Below are 14,676 nucleotides of genomic sequence, written 5' to 3'. Positions count from 1 at the left end.
TAACTCCTTCTTAAATATATTTAATGTATTGGCCTCTACTGCCTTCTGTGGTAGAGAATTCCACAGGTTCACCACTCTCTGGGTGAAGAAATTCCTCCTCATCTCCGTCCTAAATGGCTTACCCCTTATCCTTAGACTGTGATCCCTGGTTCTGGACTCCCCGACCATCGGGAACATCCTTCCTGCATCTAGTCTGTCTAGTCCTGTTAGAATTTTATAAGTTTCAATAAGATGTTGTTGTTGTTGTAGACTGAATGCCGCAAAGCTGGCTCACTTGACAGGAAGTGATGTCATCAGGCAGCCCTTGCTCGTTCACTGATTGGCCGATTTCCCTCTTACAGCAATACCTAACGGCACCAGGCTGGCCCGGATTGGTGCCCGGGTCGATATCAGCTGCGGCCCAGGAGGGGCCGAGGGGACGGAATGGCGGTTCAACGGCCGAGGGCTGAGCTCCAGTCGTCGGCAGGCGAGGAACGCCACCGCCTTGACCTTGAGCGCGGTGCAGCCGAAGGACACCGGGAACTACGTCTGCCTGAGAAACGGCATGCGGGCGGTCAGCGTCCGGCTCCTCGTTGGAGGTGAGGGGCCAAACCGTTGGGTTTTTCTGAGGTGGGGGCTGCCCTGTGACAACAGGCCACTGGGGGGGTAGGCTCGTCCTCATCCTCGTCCTAATCCTTGTCCTCGTCCTTGTCCTAATCCTCGTCCTCGTCCTCGTCCTAATCCTTGTCCTCGTCCTAATCCTCGTGCTAGTCCTCGCCTCGTCATCGTCCTAATCCTCGTCCTTGTCCTCGTCCTTGTCCTAATCCTCGTCCTCATCCTTGTCCTAATCCTCATCCTCGTCCTCGTCCAGCAGCAGTACCGAGCCAGTAGGTCTCCGGTTCGAATCCCCGGCCTGCTCTGGGTTTGCTGCGCTCGGCCGCCGTGGCAGTGTCGGGACAGGCAGTGCGCTCAGTTCCACTGGGGAGGTCAATCTGGCCAGGCCAGAAACTGGGAACTGTGGGGGAACACCACCACCTCCCAAGTTCCCCTCCAAGTCACACACACACACACCACCCCGACATTGGAAATCTATCGGGCCGTTCCTTCATCGTCGCTGGGTCAAAATCCTGGAACTCCCTCCCTAACAGCACTGTGGGAGCACCTTCGCCACACGGACTGCAGCGGTTCAAGAAGGCGGCTCACCACCACCTTCTCAAGGGGCGATTAGGGGATGGCCAATAAATGCCGGCCTTGCCCACATCCCATAAACAAATTTTAAAAAAGCAGGGAGACCTAGGTATACATATACAGAAATCACTCAAATCTAGTGGACAGGCGCAAAAAATAATCTAAATGTCTAATGAAATGTTGGTTTTTTGCCTCGAGGGGGCTGGAATACAAAGGGGAGGCAGTGATGCTTCAGTTGTACCGAGCTCTGGTCAGACCCCGCCTGGAGTAACTGGGTTCAGTTCTGGGCCCCGCCCCTCAGGAAGGAGATCTTGTCCTCGGAGGGGGGGCAGCACAGATTCACCAGAATGATACCCGGGGGGGGCTAAAAGGGTTAAATTCCGAGGACACAGAAGTACTTCATTGACTGTAAAGCGCTTTGGGACGTCCTGAGGTGCTGGAGAAATGCCAGCACCCGCCTTTCCTTCACTTGCGGGAGGAGAATGCCAACATTTCCCAATTGGCAGACGCTGAGTTGCGCGGCCTCGTGTGATCTCGCCCTGATCTTGGTCAGTGCTCCTCTATATTTATCCCATTGTGCCGCTGTCCTTGGAAACTGGCCAGGGTTTGTCCCTTTGTTCGTGTTTGGGGCCTCCTGCGAAAGGAGATAAGGTTGTGCAAGAAATGAAAACATGTGTTTTCCCGTTTTCAGAGGCGCCAAAGACTCCGGTCCCCTCCTGCTTCCTAAAGTCGTACCTGAGCCCGATCAGATGCGAGTGGCGTTCCAAGGAACTCAACAGGATGACCACATGTACTCTGTCCTTCAGAATGAGGTGAGGCCCTCTTCAGAAGTAAGTCAAGCCTTACTATATTGAGCGACAGCAGTTGTGTGTCAGGTATCAGGCCCTGGCTCAGTGGGCCGCTCTCTCTCTCTCTCGCTCTCGCCTCTGAGTCAGAAGGTTGTGGGTTCATAACTCAGGCCGACACTACCAGTGACAGTACTGTCGGCGGGGCAGTACTGAGGGAGCGCCGCACTGTCGGAGGGGCGGTACTGAGGGAGCGCCGCACTGTCGGAGGGGCAGTACTGAGGGAGCGCCGCACTGTCGGAGGGGCGGTACTGAGGGAGCGCTGCACTGTCGGAGGGGCAGTACTGAGGGAGCGCCGCACTGCCGGAGGGGCGGTACTGAGGGAGCGCCGCACTGTCGGAGGGGCGGTACTGAGGGAGCGCCGCACTGTCGGAAGGGCGGTACTGAGGGAGCGCCGCACTGTCGGCGGGGCGGTACTGTGGGAGCGCCGCACTGTCGGAGGGGCGGTACTGAGGGAGCGCCGCACTGTCGGAGGGGCGGTACTGAGGGAGCGCCGCACTGTCGGAGGGGCGGTACTGAGGGAGCACCGCACTGTCGGAGGGGCGGTACTGAGGGAGCGCCGCACTGTCGGAGGGGCGGTACTGAGGGAGCGCCGCACTGTCGGAGGGGCAGTACTGAGGGCGCGCCGCACTGTCGGAGGGGCGGTACTGAGGGAGCGCCGCACTGTCGGAGGGGCGGTACTGAGGGAGCGCCGCACTGTCGGAGGGGCAGTACTGAGGGAGCGCCGCACTGTCGGAGGGGCGGTACTGAGGGACCGCCGCACTGTCGGAGGGGCGGTACTGAGGGAGCGCCGCACTGTCGGAGGGGCGGTACTGAGGGAGCGCCGCACTGTCGGAGGGGCGGTACTGAGGGAGCGCCGCACTGTCGGAGGGACGGTACTGAGGGAGCACCACACTGTCGGCGGGGCAGTACTGAGGGAGCGCCGCACTGTCGGAGGGGTGGTACTGAGGGAGCGCCGCACCGTCAGAGGGGCAGTACTGAGGGAGCGCCGCACTGTTGGAGGGGTGGTACTGAGGGAGCGCCGCACTGTCGGAGGGGCTGTACTGAGGGAACGCCGCACTGTCGGAGGGGCAGTACTGAGGGAGCGCCACACTGTCGGAGGGGCAGTACTGAGGGAGCGCAGCACTGTGGGAGGGGCAGTACTGAGGGAGCGCCGCACTGTTGGAGGTGCCGTCTTTCAGAAGAGACATTAAACCGAGGCCCCGTCTGCCCTCTCGGGTGGACGTAAAAGATCCCGCGGCCACTATTGGAAGAAGAGCAGGGGGGAGTTCTCCCCGGTGTCCTGGGGCCAATATTTATCCCTCAATCAACATCACTAAAAACAGATGATCTGGTCAGTATCACATTGCTGCTTGTGGGAGCTTGCTGTGCCCAAATTGGCTGCTGCGTTTCCCACATTACAACAGTGACCACACTTCAGAAAGTACTTCATTGGCTGTGAAGCGCTTTGGGACGTCCCGAGGTCTTTCTTTCTTACTCCACACCCCTCACTGTAACAATCTGATATACTCCACACCCCTCCCAATCACTCGGCACCTTTCAACACCTTGCCTTTATATAGCGCCTTTAACGCAGTAAAATGGCCCAGGGTGCTTCACAGGAGCGATTATCAAACACAGATGTGACCCCGAGCCACATGAGGAGATATTAGGACCGGTGACCAAAAGCTTGGTCAAAGAGGTCGGTTTTAAGGAGCGTCTTAAAGGAGGAGAGAGAGAGGCAGAGAGGTTTAGGGAGGGAATTCCAGAGCTCGGGGCCCAGGCGGCTGAAGGCACGGCCGCCAATGGTGGAGCGATGGAAATCGGGGATGGACAAGAGGCCGGAATTGGAGGAGCGCCGAGATCTCGGAGGGGAGGAGGAGGTTACAGAGACAGGGAGGGGGGGGTGACGAGGTCACGGAGGGGATTTGAAGACGAGGATGAGAATTATGAGATGGAGGCGTTGAGGAACCGGGAGCCAATGTAGGTCAGCGAGATCTCGGTGGCGGGGTGAGGTGGTTGGTTGTGGGGCTGGATGTGGTCGCCAAAGTCACCCTGCTCTTACTTCTCACTGCAGCCTCCGGGACAACTCCACTTTCAAGAACTGCAGGTTCTTCACCGGGAAGCAAGTGTGCGCCTGCATGGTGCCGCACAAGGAAGGGGAGCACGACCATTACTTCATCGGCCTGGCTGCGTCCAACGGCATCGGCTGCACAGCCAGCAAGGAGCGGATGTTTACCTTCGATGATTTACGTGAGTTGGATTTCGCCCCCCCGCCCACCCCCCCCCCCCCACCCCAGTGCCCGCCATCTGTTTATCGGTAGTGGGGAAAATGCTAGAGTCCATTATAACAGATGTAATAGCAGAGCACTTGGAAAACAGTGACAGGATCGGACAAAGTCACCATGGATTTACAAAAGGTAAATCATGCTCGACTAGTCTACTGGAATTTTTTGAGGATGTAACTGGTAGAATAGATAAGGGAGAACCAGTGTATTTGGACTTTCAGAAGGCTTTCGATAAGGTCCCGCATAAGAGATTAGCGTGTAAAGTTAAGGCACATGGGATTGGGGGCAAGGTATTGACTTGGATAGAGAACTGGTTGGCAGACAGGAAGCAAAGAGTTGGAATAAACGGGTCTTTTTCCGAGTGGCAGGCAGTGACTAGTGGGGTACTGCAGGGATCGGTCCTAGGACCCCAGCTATTCACAATATATATTAATGATCTAGACGAGGGAACCAGATGTAATATCTCCAAGTTTGCAGACGACACAAAGCTGGGTGGGCGTGTGTACTGTGAGGAGGATGCAGAGAAACTCCAGTATGATTTGGACAGGTTGGGCGATTGGGCAGATGCATGGCAGATGCAGTATAATGTGGATAAATACGAAGTTATCCACTTTGGTGGCAAAAACAGGAAGGCAGATTATTATCTGAACGGCAATAGATTGGGAGAAGGGGAAGTGCAACGAGACCTGGGTGTCCTTGTGCACCAGTCGCTGAATGTAAGCATGCAGGTGCAGCAGGCGGTTAAGAAGGCAAATGATATGCTGGCCTTCATAGTGAGAGGATTCGAGTACAGGAGCAAGGATGTCTTGCTGCAGTTGTACAGGGCCTTGGTGAGACCACACCTTGAGTATTGTCTGCAGTGTTGGTCGCCTTATCTGAGGAAGGATGTTCTTGCCATGGAGGGAGTGCAGCGAAGATTCACCAGACTGATACCTGGGATGGCAGGAATGACGTATGAGGAGAGATTGGGTCGATTAGGCTTATATTCGCTACAGTTTAGAAGAATGAGAGGGGATCTCATTGAAACTTATAAAATTCTAACAGGACTAGACAGACTAGATGCAGGAAGGATGTTCCCGATGGCCGGGGAGTCCAGAACCAGGGGTCACAGTTTAAGGATAAGGGGTAAGCCATTTAGGACTGAGATGAGGAAGAATTTCTTCACCCAGAGAGTGGTGAACCTGAGGAATTCTCTACCACAGAAGGCAGTTGAGGCCAATTCATTGAATATATTCAAGAAGGAGTTAGATATATTTCTTAAGGCTAAAGGGATCAAGGGATATGGGGAGAAGGCAGGGACAGGGTACTGAATTTGGATGATCAGCCATGATCTCATTAAATGGCGGAGCAGGCTCGAGGGGCTAAATGGCCGACTCCTGCTCCTATCTTCTATGTTTCTATGGAGTAACTGGGTTCAGTTCTGGGCCCCGCCCCTCGGGAAGGATATCTTGTCCTCGGAGGGGGAGCAGCGCAGATTCACCAGAATGATACCCGGGGGGCTAAAAGGGTTAAATTACGAGGACAGGTTGCACAGCCTGGGCTCGTGTTCCCGCGAGTTTAGAAGATTAAGGGCTGATCTAATCGAGGTGTTGAAGATGATTGGCCTATATGTGACTCCAGACTCACAGCAATGTGGTTGCCTCTTAACTGCCTCTCTGAAATGGCCTAGCGAGCCATTCAGTTGTACCGCTAATAACCACAGCATTTCAAGAAGGCGGCTCACCACCACCTGCCTTCTCAAGGGCAATAGGGATGGGCAATAAATGCCGGCCTTGCCAGCGACGCCCACACGCAATGAATGCAAATAAATTAAGAGCAAGGGGGGAGTTCTCCCTGGCGTCCTGGGGCCAATATTTAGCCCTCAACCAACATCACGGAGGAAACAGATTATCTGGTCATTATTTGCTGTTTGTGGGAGCTTGCTGTGCGTAAATTGGTTGTCCGTGTTTACGTACACTTCGGAAGAACCTACATTTCTGTAGCGCCTTTCATGACCTCAGGACGTCCCAAAGCCCTGAAGGGATAATTACTAGTCCTAGCCCCTTTAGGGCTACCCCAGATCAGGCGTATTCCTCAGACATTCACTTTCAACTAAAGTTTGCGGTAGCTGAATCCTAAAGACGCTTAACTGGGTCTAAAGGTCCGGACTATCTCTCTCTAAAGGAAAGGAACAACCCAAGAATGTTACCATCCTCCAGATACCGCTTTTAATAAGTTTAACTAGACTGTAACGTTCCGGATATTATTGAGGGTCCGGAAAACTCCTCCAGAATTCTGCAACTCCTCACCAAAGAGTGTACAGAGATTGAGCTCGCGAGTTTGATACAGAAGTCTTATGTGAGACAATTCCAAAAATATATAGATTTATTAAAGAACCGACATGTAATTTACAGTTAGTGAGTCAATCGCAACATTAACAGTTCCAATAAGAGAAAGCTTACAATCTTATTATCAGAAAACCTTACTCTCAAATCTTAACTTCGCTACAGTTTTACAGTTCTTAAAGTTCTATTCAGGATATCCACCAATATCAAATACCTTTGATCCCCGAGGTACAAAGAGTTGGAGACTTACAGAGCCGCCTCTGAAGCCGAAAATTGCTTTGCCCCCTTAAAGTGAGTCTGTTATCCCATTTGAGAGGTCAATATTTATAACCTTTTCCAGTGGTATTTCCTTTAAGGTTTTCTGCTGATGTGAGCTAATTACCTCTAGTCACTTTTCTGCTGACCCCTGCAATTCTTACAGTCACCTCAGCTGGTAGCATTACAGAATTATGTCTCTTCTCTAAGTGTTCTAAGTTTACCATAAAAACAGTGTGATGGCAGGTGTGTGTTTTACTTGATGTCATTTTTACGAAGGCAGATGTTTGTGCTTTTATGTGCTTCTTTACGAAGTGTAAATTAGAACACCTTATCCAGGGTGAACCATTGTTTCATTCTGAAAGGTTTAGCCTGCTGGAGCCTTTAACCTTCTGTTTCAATAATGTTATTGATTCAGTGTCAACAACTATCTTATCTCAATAGCCAGAATGCTTTCACAGCTTATTCATAGTTAGGTTTCTAGGTTTCCAAACCCAGTTTGTCATGTTTCAATAAGGCTAGAGTTCTTTCAAAAGATAGTGCATTTTTCTGAATAGGTTATAGAAACATAGAAGATAGGAGCAGGAGTAGGCCATTCGGCCCCTCGAGCCTGCTCCGCCATTCAATGAGATCATGGCTGATCATCCAAATTCAGTACCCGGTCCCTGCTTTCTCCCCATATCCCTTGATCCCCTTAACCTTAAGAAATATATCCAACTCCTTCTTGAATATATTTAATGAATTGGCCTCTACTGTCTTCTGTGGTAGAGAATTCCACAGGTTCACCACTCTCTGGGTGAAGAAATTCCTCCTCATCTCAGTCCTAAATGGCCTACCCCTTATCCTTAGACTGTGACCCCTGGTTCTGGACTCCCCCGACCATCGGGAACATCCTTCCTGCATCTAGTCTGTCTAGTCCTGTTAGAATTTTATAAGTTTCAATGAGATCCCCTCTCATTCTTCTAAACTCCAGCGAGTATAAGCCCAGTTATGTGGCTTATTCCTTCACAGCCCTTCACATGAAGTATTTTTTTTGAAGTGTGGTCACTGTTGTAATGTAGGAAACGTGGCACACACAGACTAGGCTTGTATTCCCTCGAGTTTAGAAGATTAAGGGGTGATCTGATCGAGGTGTTGAAGATGATTAAAGGAGTTGATCGGGTAGAGAGAGAGAGAAACTATTTCCTCTGGTGGGGGGAGTCCAGAACAAGGGGGGGGCGTCACCTTAAAATTAGAGCCCGGCCGTTCAGGGGTGATGTCAGGAAGCACTTCTTCACACAAAGGGGGGTGGAAATCTGGAACTCTCCCCCCCAAAAAGCTATTGATTCTGGGGGGGGGGCAACTGAAAAATTCAAGACTGAGATGGATCGATTTTTGTTGGGTGAGGGGATTAAGGGTTACAGAACCAAGGCGGGTAGACGGAGTTAAGAAACGGATCAGCCGCGATCTGATTGAATGGCGGAAGAGGCTCGAGCGGCTGAATGGCCTCCTCCTGTTCCGACGCCAAGTCACAGAGGGCTCCATCGCAGTGGCGGGAACGGGTCCCTCTTGCTTGGAGGCCATCCCCGTCATCCCATTTCAAATCCTGATGAGTTGTCGTGGGAGAAGGGGACCGTCCCCCCACCTTCCATCTCTCGTGTCTCCCCCTCCCCCCACCCCATACACTGGGCACTGGCACTTCCGCCCTCCACCTCTCTTGGCTCGGCGGGGGGTGGGGGGGCCACCGGGGTTTTGCAGCGCCAACTCTGAGCCCGCCCCGTGGAGGTCCTGCTCATCGCGAGCGTCCCTCCACTCGGGCAGGGTCTCCAAGAACCTTCGGGATGGGAACAAGTCACACAGGTCCGGGGGGTCCGGTTTTCAGAGCGCACGCGGCCAGAGGGAGCCTCAGATGCCTATCGGAAAATCGCGGACTCTTATATAAATGTCCCAGGGGGCCTCACACACAATTACTTTGGCATCCAGTAACTGTAGTTATATATGTAAACACATGGGTCAGCAGTCACCTCTGTCTCTCTCTCTCTGACTCTCTCTCTGACTCTCTGTCTCTCTCTCTCTCTGACTCTCTGTCTCTCTCTCTCTCTCTCTCTCTGTCTCTCTCTCTGACTCTCTGTCTCTCTCTCTCTCTGACTCTCTCTCTCTCTCTGACTCTCTCTCTGACTCTCTGTCTCTCTCTCTCTCTGACTCTCTCTCTCTCTCTGTCTCTCTCTCTGACTCTCTGTCTCTCTCTCTCTCTGACTCTCTCTCTCTCTCTGACTCTCTCTCTGACTCTCTGTCTCTCTCTCTCACTGACTCTCTCTCTGTCTGTCTCTGTCTGTCTCTCTCTCTCTCTCTCTCTGGCTCTCTCTCTGTCTCCCTCTCTGTCTCTCTCTCTCTCTCTCTCTGTCTCTCTCTCTGTCTCTGACTGTCTCACTCTCTCTGTCTCGCTCCATCTCTCTTGCTCTGTCACTCTCTTTGTCTCTCTCGCTCTCTCTCTGTCTCACACTCTCTCTCCCTGTCTCTCTCTCTGTCGCTCTCTCTGTCTCTCTCACTCTTTCGCTCTCTCCGCCTCTCCCGCTCTGTCTCTCACTCTCATACTCTCTCTCTGGCTCTGTCTGTGTCTCCCTCTTTGTCTCTGTCTCTGACTCTGTCTCTCTCTCTCTTCCTCTGTCTCTCTGTCTGCCTCTCTCTCTCTCTCTGTGTCTCTCTCTCTCTCTGTCTCTCTCTCTCTTCCTCTGTCTCTCTCTCTCTGTCTCTCTCTCTTTCGCACACCCAGCGATAACTGGGGTGTCTCCGCCTCTCTCTGGTGCAGTGACCCATCTCTGTGTGGCCTATCCGTTGACCTGCAATTGGCCTGTGTAGCAGCCCTGGCGATAATTCACTTCTGCTTTCCTCCTTCCACCGCCACACCCTGCCCCTCACAGTGAAATCCGACCCTCCGGAATTGGTGAAAGTGAGGTCAGTGCGGAAAGCAGCCCACAAGCTGAACGTGACCTGGTCCTACCCTCAGACTTGGCAGAAAGGTTTCTATGCACTTCAGTTTGAAATCAGCTACAGGTTCCAGCAAGAAGCACGCTTTAAGACGGTAAGACCCAAATCGATTGATGTATTGTGTCTAGAGCCAGTAGAAAGAAAGACTTGCATTTATATAGCACCTTGCACAACCAGCGTGAAGTACGGTCACTGTTGTAATGTAGGAAACGCAGCAGCCAATTTGCGCACAGCAAGATCCCACAAACAGCAATGTGATAATGACCAGATCATCTGTTTTTAGTGATGTTGATTGAGATATTGGCCCCAGGACACCGGGGAGAACTCCCCCTGCTCTTCTTCCGGCAGGGACCCATGGGATCTTTTACATCCACCTGAGAGGGCAGACGGGGCCTCGGCTTAACATCTCATCCGAAAGACGGCACCTCCGACAGTGCGGCGCTCCCTCAGTACAGCCCCTCCGACAGTGCGGCGCTCCCTCAGTACTGCCCCTCCGACAGTGCGGCGCTCCCTCAGTACTGCCCCTCCGACAGTGCGGTGCTCCCTCAGTACTGCCCCTCCAACAGTGCGGCGCTCCCTCAGTACCGCCCCTCGCGACAGTGCGGCGCTCCCTCAGTACCGCCCCTCCGACAGTGCGGCACTCCCTCAGTACCGCCCCTCCGACAGTGCGGCACTCCCTCAGTACTGCCCCTCCGATAGTGCGGCACTCCCTCAGTACTGCCCCTCCGACAGTGCAGCGCTCCCCCACTACTGCCCCTCCGACAGTGCGGCGCTCCCTCAGTACTGCCCCTCCCACAGTGCGGCGCTCCCTCAGTACTGCCCCTCCGACAGTGCGGTGCTCCCTCAGTACTGCCGCTCCCACAGTGCGGCGCTCCCTCAGTACCGCCCCTCCGACAGTGCGGCACTCCCTCAGTACTGCCCCTCCCACAGTGCGGCGCTCCCTCAGTAGTGCCCCTCCGACAGTGCGGCGCTCCCTCAGTACTGCCCCTCCGACAGTGCAGCGCTCCCCCAGTACTGCCCCTCCGACAGTGCGGCGCTCCCTCAGTACTGCCCCTCCTACAGTGCGGTGCTCCCTCAGTACTGCCCCTCCGACAGTGCGGTGCTCCCTCAGTACTGCCGCTCCCACAGTGCGGCGCTCCCTCAGTACCGCCCCTCCGACAGTGCGGCACTCCCTCAGTACTGCCCCTCCCACAGTGCGGCGCTCCCTCAGTACTGCCCCTCCGACAGTGCAGCGCTCCCTCAGTACTGCCCCTCCGACAGTGCGGCGCTCCCTCAGTACTGCCCCTCCCACAGTGCGGCGCTCCCTCAATACTGCCCCTCCCACAGTGCGGCGCTCCCTCAGTACTGCCCCTCCAACAGTGCGGCACTCCCTCAGTACCGCCCCTCCGACAGTGCGGCGCTCCCTCAGTAGTGCCCCTCCGACAGTGCGGCGCTCCCTCAGTAGTGCCCCTCTGACAGTGCGGCGCTCCCTCAGTACTGCCCCTCCGACAGTGCGGTGCTCCCTCAGTACCGCCCCTCCGACAGTGCGGCGCTCCCTCAGTACCGCCCCACCAACAGTGCGGCGCTCCCTCAGTACTGCCCCTCCGACAGTGCGGCGCTCCCTCAGTACTGCCCCTCCCACCGTGCGGCGCTCCCTCAATACTGCCCCTCCCACAGTGCGGCGCTCCCTCAGTACTGCCCCTCCCACAGTGCGGCACTCCCTCAGTACCGCCCCTCCGACAGTGCGGCGCTCCCTCAGTACTGCCCCTCCGACAGTGCAGCGCTCCCTCAGTACTGCACTGGGCGTGTCAGTCTAGCTTTCTGTGCTCAGGTCCCTGGAGTGGGACTTGAACCCACAACCTTCTGACTCAGAAGCAAGTGTGCTGCCCACTGAGCCACGGCTGACACTGAACCATAATATGGGGGTCGATTTTCATTAAGCTGTCGGGAAGGAGGTGGGACTACAACTTTTGGGTTTTAGTCCCGCCCCCATCGACGTCCGGCCAATCCGCGCGATTTTCCCTTGATTGACCTTGTTGAGCCCGCCCAGTGGGCTCAGCAGGCCAATTAAGGGCCACCCGGCAACAGGTGACGTCACAGACTGAAATTTAATCTGTCAAGAGCTTTTGACAGATGAAATATCAGTGTTTCACAGCTGTTTGAAGCTGTCAAACACTGACAGTCTGACTTCTAACCTGAGTCCTTCTACACAGACTCAGTTTGAACTCTCGCCGGCAATGAAAGCTGAAGGCTGTCACTTTTGACAGCTCGCGGCCATTCAGCTTTCAGTGCCGGCTGAGTGATGGACTCCCGACGCCTACAGGAAGAAAGGCTGTTAAGGTAAGTACAGGTAATTTAAACTTCTTTACACACTTTAGACACACCAAACACACTTACCTTTGCACTCATGCACCCATCACTCACCTGAACACCGACATCTCGACCCCTCCAAGTCCTTCAACCCGACGGCCCGCCTGCTCTAACCTGGCGTGGTTTGGAGCCATCGGGAAACCCACACGACACCCCTCAAAATAGGGATTAGGCTAAAAACTGCCTGTTAACTACCTGTTAACAGGCAGTTAATTGGCACTAATCCCTTCCCGCCTCGGGTCGGCGGGTCCCAGTGCGGGGCGGGTACCCGCCTCCCTTGAAACTTACGTGGAGGCGGGTTTTGGGCGGGATGGTGTCGGGACCCCCGAATTCGGGATTTTAGCCCCCCGCACGCCTAAAAGCCCGCCTCACGGCCCAATGAAAATCGACCCCATGGTCTCCGTATCATAAAAAGGATATTGAGGCACTAGAGAAGGTGCAAGATAGATTTACAGGGATGGTACCATAACTGAGAGGTTATACCCATCAGGAAAGATTGAACAGGCTGGGGCTCTTTTCTCGAGAAAAGGGAAGGCTGAGGGGTGACCTGATCGAGGCCTTTAAGATTATGAAAGGGTTCGATAGGGTCGACGTAGAGAAGATGTTCCCACTTGTTGTGGAGACCAGAACTAGGGGCCGTCAATATAAGAGAGTCACTAATAAATCCAATCGGGAATTCAGGAGAAACTTCTTCACCCAGAGAGCGGTGAGAATGTGGAACTCGCTACCACAGGGAGTGGTCGAGGCGACGAGCGCAGATACATTTAAGGGGAAGCTGGATAAACACATGAGGAAGGAAGGAATAGAAGGATCTGCTGATGGGGTGAGATGAAGAGGGGTGAGAGGAGGCTGGTGTGGGGCACAAACACCAGCACGGAGCAGATGGGCCGAATGGCCTGTTCCTGTGCTAGACAGAGGACTGAGCTTGAATTGGGGTGGGTAAATTCAAAATTTAATCTGTGGAAACAATATTTCAGTGAGCGAGTGGTCAATCTACGGCACAGGCTCCCTCGGGAGAGGGTGCCAGGAGTTAGTGTTGATTTACTCATATGCAAATAATCTCTTTCCTCTGTCTCCCTTGAGTATACGAGTAATTTAAGACATGACATGAATGAAAGACTTCCATTTCGACAGCCTCAGGACGCCCCAAAGCGCTTCACAGCCAATGAAGTACTTTTTGAAGTGTGGTCACTGTTGTAATGTAGGAAACGCGGCAGCCAATTTGCGCACAGCAAGCTCCCACACACAGCAATGAGATAATGACCAGATCATCTGTTTTAGTTTTTTTTTATATTCGTTCCTGGGATGTGGGTGTCGCTGGCAAGGCCGGCATTTATTGCCCATCCCCTAATCGCCCCTTGAGAAGGTGGTGGTGAGCCGCCTTCTTGAACCGCTGCAGTCCGTGTGGTGAAGGTGCTCCCACAGCGCTGTTAGGGAGGGAGTTCCAGGATTTTGACCCAGCGACGATGAAGGAACGGCCCGATATATTTCCAAGTCGGGATGGTGTGTGTGACTTGGAGGGGAACTTGGAGGTGGTGGTGTTCCCGCGCGCCTGCTGCCCTTGTCCTTCTAGGTGGAAGAGGTGGCGGGTTTGGGAGGTGCTGCCGAAGAAGCCTTGGCGAGTTGCTGCAGTGCATCTTGTAGATGGTACACACTGCAGCCACGGTGCGCCGGTGGTGGAGGGAGTGAATGTTTAAGGTGGTGGATGGGGTGCCAATCCAGCGGGCAGCTTTGTCCTGGATGGTGTCGAGCTTCTTGAGTGTTGTTGGAGCTGCACTCATCCAGGCAAGTGGAGAGTATTCCATCACACTCCTGACTTGTGCTTTGTAGATGCGGCGCTCCCTCAGTACTGCCCCTCCGACAGTGCGGCGCTCCCTCAGTACTGCCCCTCCAACAGTGCGGCGCTCCCTCAGTACTGCCCCTCCGACAATGCGGCGCTCCCGCAGTACCGCCCCTCCGACAGTGCGGCGCTCCCTCAGTACTGCCCCTCCGACAGTGCAGCGCTCCCTCAGTACTGCCCCTCCGACAGTGCGGCGCTCCCTCAGTACTGCCCCTCCGACAGTGCGGCTCTCCCTCAGTACCGCCCCTCCGACAGTGCGGCGCTCCCTCAGCACCGCCCCTCCGACAGTGCGGCGCTCCCTCAGTACCGCCCCTCCGACAGTGCGGGGCTCCCTCAGTACTGCCCCTCCGACAGTGCAGCGCTCCCTCAGTACTGCCCCTCTGACAGTGCGGCGCTCCCTCAGCACCGCCCCTCCGACAGTGCGGCGCTCCCTCAGTACCGCCCCTCCGACAGTGCGTCGCTCCCTCAGTACTGCCCCTCCAACAGTGCGGCGCTCCCTCAGTACCGCCCCTCCAACAGTGCGGCGCTCCCTCAGTACTGCCCCTCCGACAGTGCGGCGCTCCCTCAGTACTGCCCCTCCGACAGTGCAGCGCTCCCTCAGCACCGCCCCTCCGACAGTGCGGCGCTTCCTCAGTACTGCGCTGGGAGTGTCGGCCTAGATTT

The 14,676-nt window shown here is 54.7% G+C and overlaps 1 protein-coding gene across 1 annotated transcript in view; it reads left to right on the top strand.

Moving 5' to 3' along the window:
* Positions 1 to 14,676, top strand: part of LOC147086570 (interleukin-6 receptor subunit alpha-like) — a 71,835-nt gene that overhangs the window by 39,623 nt on the left and 17,536 nt on the right. Inside the window, exons 2-5 of the mRNA XM_085978272.1 lie at positions 342 to 578; positions 1,859 to 1,979; positions 4,068 to 4,243; positions 9,758 to 9,918. Of these exons, the coding sequence (XP_085834398.1) occupies positions 342 to 578; positions 1,859 to 1,979; positions 4,068 to 4,243; positions 9,758 to 9,918 (695 nt within the window). The remainder of the gene's footprint in view (positions 1 to 341; positions 579 to 1,858; positions 1,980 to 4,067; positions 4,244 to 9,757; positions 9,919 to 14,676) is intronic.

The sequence above is a fragment of the Somniosus microcephalus genome, unplaced genomic scaffold, assembly GCF_052327205.1.
Source record: "Somniosus microcephalus isolate GS21.2 unplaced genomic scaffold, FLI_Smic_1.0 unresolved_chr7, whole genome shotgun sequence".
NCBI lineage: Eukaryota > Metazoa > Chordata > Chondrichthyes > Squaliformes > Somniosidae > Somniosus > Somniosus microcephalus.
This window is presented reverse-complemented; position numbering and strand designations above follow the sequence as displayed.